General features: G+C 47.5%; 1 protein-coding gene across 1 annotated transcript; it reads left to right on the forward strand.

Annotated features, from left to right (window-relative positions):
- The first annotated feature begins 19 nt into the window (after positions 1 to 19).
- KCTD2 (potassium channel tetramerization domain containing 2) lies at positions 20 to 8,674 on the forward strand. Its single transcript, XM_074846926.1, has 6 exons — positions 20 to 388; positions 1,878 to 1,986; positions 2,650 to 2,741; positions 3,439 to 3,534; positions 6,458 to 6,583; positions 7,159 to 8,674. The coding sequence occupies exons 1-6, from the start codon at positions 95 to 97 to the stop codon at positions 7,186 to 7,188; spliced, it is 747 nt and encodes a 248-aa protein (XP_074703027.1). The 5' UTR covers positions 20 to 94; the 3' UTR covers positions 7,189 to 8,674.
- The last annotated feature ends 267 nt before the right edge of the window (positions 8,675 to 8,941 follow it).

Consider the following 8,941-nt stretch of genomic DNA (forward strand, 5'->3'; position numbering starts at 1 on the left):
TGCCCCGGAAGTGCTTTGCGGGCCGGAAGCGGCGGCGGAGCGGGGCGGCGCAGCGGGTGGGGATGGCGACGCGAGGGCGCTGAGCGGCACCACCATGGCCGAGCTGGCGGCAGCAGCGGAGGGGCCGCCGCGGGGCCGCACGCCCAGTCCGGGTCCTGGGGGTGCGCCGGGGCCGCCCAGCCCCCGCGCGGCCGGATCGGCGGCGGGTTCCGGCGGGGCGCTGTCCCCACCCGGCGCGGCCCGGCCGCCCGCCGCCTCCTCCAAGTGGGTGCGCCTGAACGTGGGCGGCACGTACTTCGTGAGCACCCGGCAGACACTGTGTCGGGAGCCCAAGTCTTTCCTGTGCCGCCTCTGCTGCCAGGACGGACCCGAGCTCGGCTCCGACAAGGTGAGGCCGCGGCGGGGGCCGGCCCCCACCCCACCTCGGGATGGCGAGACCCCGGGCCCAGGCGGTGACGGCCGCTCCTTGAGCCGCCTTGGTCCCCACGGCAGCCGGCGTCACCGGGGAGCAGCGCCCCGACTTGCTGTACGGGCTGGGTGACAGCCCCGGCTGCCGGTGTCCCCAGGGCTGGCATCCCCAACGCTGCTTTACAGCCCCAGCAGCCCCTGACCCTGTGGCGTGGATGGGCCGATCTCCACAGCAGCCCCACTCCCGCAGTCCCCGGAGCACATGTCAGCCTGACACACACCATCTCCGTGTCCCTCATGTCCCATCACACGGCCACAGAGTTGGCCACATCCCCAAGAACGGGGCTTAGAGTCTGGCCTCGTGCCTGTGGCATCCTGGGGCTGCAGGGTCCGATACCCTCCACCTCCCACGGTGACGTGAGTCCCCTCAAGGAGCAAACCAGCACCTCCCCATAGTGCTTATAGCAGAGAGGGAACTGGAGGGAAGCTTTCCTAGACAAAGGAATCTTAATGATTTCTCACCCTGAGCATGTATTATTATTTTTAAAAATATATTTCACTTTGCTCTCATAAAAGATCACAGTGCACATTCCCTACATGGGTGGCTAGTTTTGAAGTGATTGTTTATCATAAGGATTTTGCAAACAGTTATTCTTGTAATTGCAGGTTTTCTGTAGCGTCCGCTGCACAAAGTTTTGTAAATATTTTGTGGGTAGGTCAGACTGAGAATTAGTCAGGGTTCTTACCACTCCGTTCAGAGTTTAATCAAAAGATGAATCCTGGTTGTTACAGCAGTCACCAGTGTCAGTGAGTAGAGATGACACTTCAGAATGTTTTTTCAGTTTCTTGTGGCCTTAGAGCAGATTGATTGGCAGAACAAACATTGCTTTAAAGTGATTTAAGGGAGTGATATGAATGACTTCAGAGCTGGCTCAGGAAATGCTTTTGGTTGTGAATTGTTGGTTATTTGATGGCAATAGTTACTGTATTGCTAGAGACATGGCTGGGGCATTGCAGTGTGCATTTTCAGTAGTGGAAAGGAGAAAAAAAAGATCTACTTAAACCATCATATGCTGTTAGCCAGAACTGGAGATCCAATTTGCCTCCAGAGTCTCCTAGTTAAACTAGTCTGGAAAACAAATTTAGACAGAACACAATTGCTGCTTTTGTTTTGTATTATTGCAGTGAAGAAAAACTGCTAAGTCCTGCTTTTCTTTCTGGGTATATAAACTCTGTTCATAGAAGTGCTTAATTTGAAGCATTTGCCAGCATTATTGAGCTGCCACATTTGTAGCTTAGTTCAGAAATTGAAAAAAAAAAATGTTGGTTTAAAGGTACAGTACACCTTTCACAGGCAAATTAATCCAGGTTCTCAAAGAGAAGATGTTCATTCATTGTTTTCAACCGAAATTATGTTTTTCCTGGTACCACTTAACCATCCCCGCTTCATTCCTGGACACACTCAACAGGATGAGACAGGGGCGTATCTCATCGATAGAGACCCCACGTATTTTGGTCCAATACTGAACTACCTCCGACATGGGAAGCTCATCATAAACAAGGAGCTTGCAGAAGAAGGTAAGAGAAAAAATACAGGGCATTTTTTTACAGCTGCAAATGCTGTTGGGTAATGGTAAAAAGAGCTCTCGTCAGAAACTTGCCTGAGTGCGCAGGGTTCCTGACGTGGCAGTGTGTAAGGGTGTGAGCAAGCCATATTTCCCTCTGTTAGTTTCTCAGAAGGATACTCATTAACAGGGATTAGATCATTAGATTCTGTATCTTCCTGAAAGCAGAGGCCTGCAGCTTATAGCATAACCCATCACTGTCCTGCTTAGCTCAAAGGGATCTGTTAGCAGAGTGAAGGGTCTGTTAGCACATCTCCTCTCCCTCCACGGACAGCAGTTCTCGACAAGCAGGCAGCTTTGGTGACTTCCCAATAATGGGGCTGTGCAAACAAAATAGAGATTGTACCATGGGGTTTCTGATAATCCTGGGGAAAGGGGAATAATCTTTCTTAAAGATCCTCTAAGACACAGAAGGAGCTGACAGCTAGTTGGTCATTTTCTTCCAGCTTGGGAGCATGAGATCAGTGGCACAGCCTATTTGACATTTGGGGATTTTCTCACTAGATTTGGAGTCAGGAGCACGTTGCATCAAGGTTGCGTCCTTGTAGCAGAATCATCTTCATTCTACCCTGTACAGAGTAACAGAATCTGTTTCTACTTTTGGTTCCTTTCTTAGGGGTACTGGAAGAAGCCGAGTTTTACAATATTGCATCTCTTGTGCGGCTGGTGAAGGAGCGGATACGGGATAACGAGAACAGAACCTCTCAAGTAATGCACAGGAACATTTGGGTTATGAAGTCAGACATTTTCTGTAGCGCAGCAGAGGACAAGTGTGGCTGTAGACACTTCTAGTAGCAGTTCTTTGGTTTAGTAGTCATCTTTAACAGGGGGAATAAGTGCTTTTAGGTGGACCCAGGACACAGCTAGGGAAGTATCCAGTATGGTTTCATAAGCACAGACCACTTGGTCGTCTTGTTAACGCTGTAGGGAAAGGCAATGAACAGTTAAACAAGAGGGACCAGGAGTAGAGATGGGTGGTTATAAAGCAAAACACCACTTTGGTCAGTAAAGAATAGTTCAACTCTTCCTTCTCTAAACTGTTTTCTTCCCTTCATATCTGTCTCTCTGTGGCAATTTTTCCTGTTGCTGCTCAGCTGATACTAACACACCTGGTAGATTCAATTTCATAAGAGAAATGCTTTTAAAAAGCAGCAAATGGCTTTGAAAGCCCGAGAAGTTTTGCTTTTACTGGCCCTTAGATGCCTTTTAAGAGAAGTGTGCCAGCCACGTGTACCTGTTTTAGAATTGGTTGGATGGTCAGAAGGATGGAACCTCAGAAAGCCTGTGGGGCTCAGACTTCCTTAAATAACAAGATGACAGAGCAGGAGAGGCTTACTATTTTTCTAGCTTGATACTAGTATAACAATTACTAAACTCACGGTTATTTTTATCCTCCATGCTTTAGGGACCTGTGAAGCATGTGTACAGAGTCCTGCAGTGCCAAGAGGAAGAGCTCACACAGATGGTGTCCACTATGTCCGACGGGTGGAAATTCGAACAGGTACCGTTACCAAAGAACAGCAGAATCCCTTTGAAAGCTGAATATGAAATAAGCAGTTTGCAATTGCATTGCACTTCACACTGCTCTTCAGAATAAGCAGTCTGAACTGAGCAGCAGTCCACTTATGTAAAATGACTGACAGGGAAAGGCAGAATTCACTCAAACTGCCAAGAGAGATTTCATTTTCCTTCAGGACTTCTTGTATCCTTGTAAATCCCAGAGCAATTCTTCCATTATCCTGCATTTCATCACCTATACCAGGCCCCAGTACAACAGTTTTATCCAGGAAAATTAATAGAGCCATAAAAAAACCACAGCACGACTCCTCTGGAAGCTCAAAGTCATGACTCCTGCGTTTGCTAAAGAGGTGCTGAGTGACATGAGAAATACACTTCCTGCAGATGCCTTTGTAATGCAGCCGGTTTCAGGGCTAGGTGTCACTGAAGCTGCATATGGCATTAGTTCCAGATTTGGTTTCTGAAATCAAATACAGTCCTCTTATTTAGGAGGATGGAGAATTGGAAACCAGCTGGCCTGCATGTTAATGCTATATTAAGAAACAAACTGCAGAATAGGCTCTGTGGATTACAGCTCTGCTGTCTTCCCAGTTAGTCCAGCTTCAGTACAAGTGGATGTTGTGGGAAATGTGCTGACACGAAGTGAGGCAAGCACTTTGCATCACTTGTTCATATATATCTGTTCTGTAATGCCTGAAAACTCCTACTGCAGAGTGGAGAGGCAGCCAAAAACTCTCGCCCCTGTGAGCCGGGTAGTGAAATCTTGTGACCAAGAGCCACTAGCTGCTTTATGGAAATGCAGTTCTCTAACACCCAGGTTTTGCTCTCCAGAAATTTACTTAAGAGAATTTGCTTTTCACACATGCATGCATACACCCCCAAAACCAAACGACTATAGGCAGTGCCCTACATGGGAATCTGTGCTCTTACCTCTTTCCTAGTCTTGCTTTTCAAATCTATAATGATAGGGTCAGGATAGTAGTTACAAATGCTGGGGTGTTCCCTTCCAGTTCCCTCCCTCCCTCTGCCATCCACAGCCTTTGCACAAACCCCTGAGATCCCTGCCAGCTCCCTTTCCTGTACACTGCAGGCACCAGGAAAATTTCCTGCACACCCCCCTCCCGCACGCTCCCACGGTCAGGAGCTGTTCTGGCCCTCCCCAGGATTTGCATTCGACTCAAACACGCCCAGGGGCAGCAAGCCAAAACAGGACACCAGATACAATGCTTTGGTCAGGGCTAGACCTCACACAGCAGTACAGCCTCTCTCCAGCTGCGAGATGGTCCAGGCTGGGTCACAGAGCAGGAACGTGGTGGTGGTGCAGCACAGGCTGTGTCCCATGCTGAAGCGGGCCCTGCTGGGAGGCACACTGTAGCTGCAGCCTGTTGCCAAGGTCTTTCTCCAGATGTGCAACCCAGCACGGCTTCTACCCTCCCCCAGATCGCACCACTTGGCATGCTGAGACACATTAGGAAGGATGGTAACGGATCTACGTATTGGGGACAAAAAGAGGGTAGTGCTAAATCTTAGCCTGGATGGCAGCGACTGAACAGAGCAGATGTTCCCTTCATGGGCTCTTTGGATCCAGTCACTTCATAGCATCACAAAGACTGGTCCAGAAGCCTGCTAGTAAAAGCTGGTGCAGCCTTATTGTCTGTGAGGCGTGGGTTCTCGGAGGAGCATGTGGCCTTTCAGGTTCTGTGCCTTGTACCATTCAGTCCAGCTTAAATTAAGGTTGAAATAGAAATTTGCTATTTTAAACAGAAATCTGTTCTCCTGCCCACCTACAGTTCAGTAGTCTGGAAAATTGCTGTCTTTGTCAAGATACTTTGTGTTTGTTGAGTAAATAGTGGTGTACAGTATTGAAATATCCCAGAGCTTAAACAGTCAAGACAGGGTGCAGGGACGTGAAAGAAAAAAGAAAAATTTTTTTTAATCCTGTGTCTACCTTTTGCCCTCAGTACAAACATCAAAACCTATTTAAAACAGTGCTGGAGGTCAGTCAGTGCGCCAGCCCCCCACGTCTTCCTGCAGCTGCACTGTAACCATATAGATAGTCATCTGTCTAGGAAGGCTGTTGACAGCATCTGCCTCACGTATAAATATGGAGCTGTCTCTTCTAAAATCCATTAGGACATGGAAGTGAGGGTGCACGCTGCATATTAAAATTTCCTAGATATACACAGTTGATAAGATTCACATTGCTTTCTTCAGATTACTTAGATTTATTATCTGGAAAGCAGAACGGAGTTGTAAATGACAAATTAGCTCTGCACTCCAGGATGTCCTTTTAATGTAATAATGATAAATGAGACAGATGGGATTGCTTGGATCGAGTCCAGACCCCTCATCACAACAGTCATAGAATATAATCCCATTTATACAGATATCAACCTCCATCTTGACAACATCTACGTAAAGTATGGTGCCGGTTTGCCACATGTCCCCTAGTTAATCTTAACATCTGTCTGTGGTAAAGAATTGCCTTTCCAGTTTTTACACATCAAAGTCACAAGGCAAGTTGAGAGCCGAGTTCAGTGTAGTCTAGACCAGGAAGTCTGCATTGCCTGCCCCATATCTGAGTTACCTGGATATTACATATTGCAAAATCTGATGGTTTTTCCTTTTTCTGCCCTCAGTAATTGGAAAATGTTCTGTTGTGTTCAGCATTACAGTTTCAGGCTGGAATTTTCTTCCTGGGGCTCCAGGTGCCAGTAGAGGGCTCTGGAGCTCAGCCCTGTCCCTGCCTTCTGCACACAGAGGAGAGCCTGGGACACAGGAACTGCAGGGACACTCCAGGTCCAGAGCAGGTCTCACTGGAGAGTCCTACCTCACACAGCACTTGTAGGAATAAAGCAAAAGGCAAGACTTACTGATAGTTACCTTGGCTGTCTCCTGTCACACAGCTGATCAGCATTGGATCTTCCTATAACTATGGAAACGAAGATCAGGCAGAATTCCTCTGTGTTGTGTCCAGGGAGCTCAACAATTCTACCAATGGCATCGTGAAGGAGCCGAGCGAGAAGGCAAAGGTAAGGCATCTGCTCAGATGTATTGACCTGAATTCCCCTGTGCAAAGAAAAAGCCCTTCTTACACTAGCAGATCCATAATTTGCAGTAGCGATTCCATGCACCAGCTTTCCTGTTTCCTCCTGCATGCGTGATCTTCCCCTCTTGGAAGAATTCATTTTTTACTGTAGGACAAGAGCTAAGGCTCTTTGTACATTTCAAATGAAGACAAAAAAAAGTTGGAGGAAAGAGAGACTTGAAAGAGGAGGACAGCATAGCAAGGACCTTTGAGACTGGTCACATTTTGTTGTGGGGAGATGCAAGCTTTTTTTTCCCTCTTTCAATCCACGCTTTTTTTTCCCCAGGATAGCAACAAAAGGTGACATCCTTAACTCCTGGCAGGCAGCTAAGCAGGATATCTAGAGAAGGGGCTCAGTCAGCTTTAACCAGCCTGCTGTTTGTTATGGTAGCATAAAAGCCAGCAAGCTCCTCTCACATTAGTCCATCTTTCCTTTCTCTGCAAAAAACAAGGATTCTGAACATGAACTTTTTCATGTAAACTTGTCCAAGTTATTTGTAGAAGCTCTCTTCTTTTCAGATTCTTCAAGAGCGAGGATCCCGGATGTAATCCAAGTGTCCACTCCGTTAAAACTCCCAGATGTCAAAAGGGCAGTCTAGCTGGGCAGAGCATCTCTCCGCAGTGCAACCTTGCCCTTGTACAGTAACCAAGCTAATGCAAAGCAAAGCCGAGCCTGTCCTGCCAATGGCGAATAATTCTGGTCATAACCAAAGGCTTCCCTCTTACCCCGGAAACCAAGGAAGGAAAAGACTCTTCCAGTTGGATAGTCCTTTCCACAAGTATTTGTTTTATTTTCTTGGCCAGCGCTGTATTGAATTTTCCAACAATGGCTGGGCTGGATTCCCAGTCGGAGCCTTTGTGAAGGTTGCTCAGGTCCACAGGCCCCTGTAATCAGTTCCACCTTCCCCAGGCTGGTGTAGGTGGGAAGATCTGTATTTGAGCTGTGCCATTTCTTGCACCCAGGTCTGCCACCAAAAAAGTGCAGGGACCTTGCAATGCTCCCCCTCCTGATCAGCCAGACACCCCCCCCCCCAAAAAAAAATCAGAACAACAGGGCTTTAAAAGGAGGAACAAAACAACCACCAGTAGAAAACCCACACAGACTTTTCCATTCTTGCTTTGTATTTGTTCCTTGTTCAATTCCTAAGAGCTGAGTTTAGATACTAAGGGGAGGGGAGTTGTGTGCACATCTAACATGGGTCTCGCTGTTTACACTATTCCATATGGGCTCCTGGCATTTTCCAAAGCCCATTACTTCACGTGCATAAACGGAGAGACCTGTGTTCACCCAGAATAGCGATAGAGTGATAGTTCTGTCCTTCACACTTCTCTACTGAAGAAGAGTGGTGACATCTTCCCCTCCAGTACCCTGCCACGGCCATATCTTAGCCTGGTGCAAAGTCACAAGGTTAGGGACTTGTTGCTGCCAAGTTCAGCTTTGCCTTGTTTGTCTCCAGCAGCGCGGGCTCTCTGTCGCCTTCCTTCTCACCAAGGGAGGACTTCAGGCAGAATTTCTTTTGTACTGTAGCAAGCAGGTAGGTTTGTTTTAACCCATGAGATCCTTTGCGGAGGAGATCCCCTATTTACATGCAGAGATTTATCTGCAGCCCCCTCGTGTCCCCACCTTCAAGAGATCACCTCAGATTACAGAGGGGCATCACAGAGCTGGGGTGGGGGGGGTTTGGTGAAAAGTTGCCAAACTGACGTAATGTTTCTTGTCCAAAGTGATGTGTTGACTTCTGTGACTTTTTTTTTTTGTTTGTTTTGGAATGCCTTGGATGGATGTGCAAAATGTTCGTTCGTGCCTCTCTTGAATTCTAATCTTAGCCAAACTGCAGTCACTGGTTCTTCTCTGTTTAATCTGTGCCATCCCTAACCAAGGACATGTCCCTCCTAGTCTGGTAAATGGAATTTCTTAGGGATTTGCTGCATGTTTTTCCCCTTCCATCTTGGCTTTGTTCTTTGTAGCCCGAGTGTCCAGGCACTTGGGTCTTTTTGAGTCAAGTCCCAAACTGACATTAAACGCAAAGCTTCAGAGATGCTGGAATTCAGAGACATTGACAAGCTCAGAGCAGAAGTTTCTCAATAAGGTACCAGAAAATTCCTCACCTGGACTGCGGAGTTGGGCTCCTTTCTGGAGGACTTCAGCTACCTGTGGTCTCCTTAAAGTTTTGAAATAGAATTAGGCAGGTTTCCCATCTTATCACTCGTTGCTGACAGGGCCTTGCAGCAGCATTACCAACAGTCCAACATCCAGTTCAGCAAACAAGACGTGCAGCAAAGACACTGAGCGACACCGCTG

The sequence above is a fragment of the Strix aluco genome, chromosome 21 (assembly GCF_031877795.1).
Source record: "Strix aluco isolate bStrAlu1 chromosome 21, bStrAlu1.hap1, whole genome shotgun sequence".
Taxonomy (NCBI): Eukaryota; Metazoa; Chordata; class Aves; order Strigiformes; family Strigidae; genus Strix; species Strix aluco.

Excerpts from the sequence above, each read along its gene's own strand:
- KCTD2 (XM_074846926.1), top strand. The coding sequence starts at position 95 with ATGGCCGAGCTGGCGGCAGCAGCGGAGGGGCCGCCGCGGGGCCGCACG. Across the intron at positions 389-1,877 it reads CCGAGCTCGGCTCCGACAAG|GATGAGACAGGGGCGTATCT; the intron begins GTGAGGCCGCGG and ends CACACTCAACAG. Across the intron at positions 2,742-3,438 it reads ACGAGAACAGAACCTCTCAA|GGACCTGTGAAGCATGTGTA; the intron begins GTAATGCACAGG and ends TCCATGCTTTAG.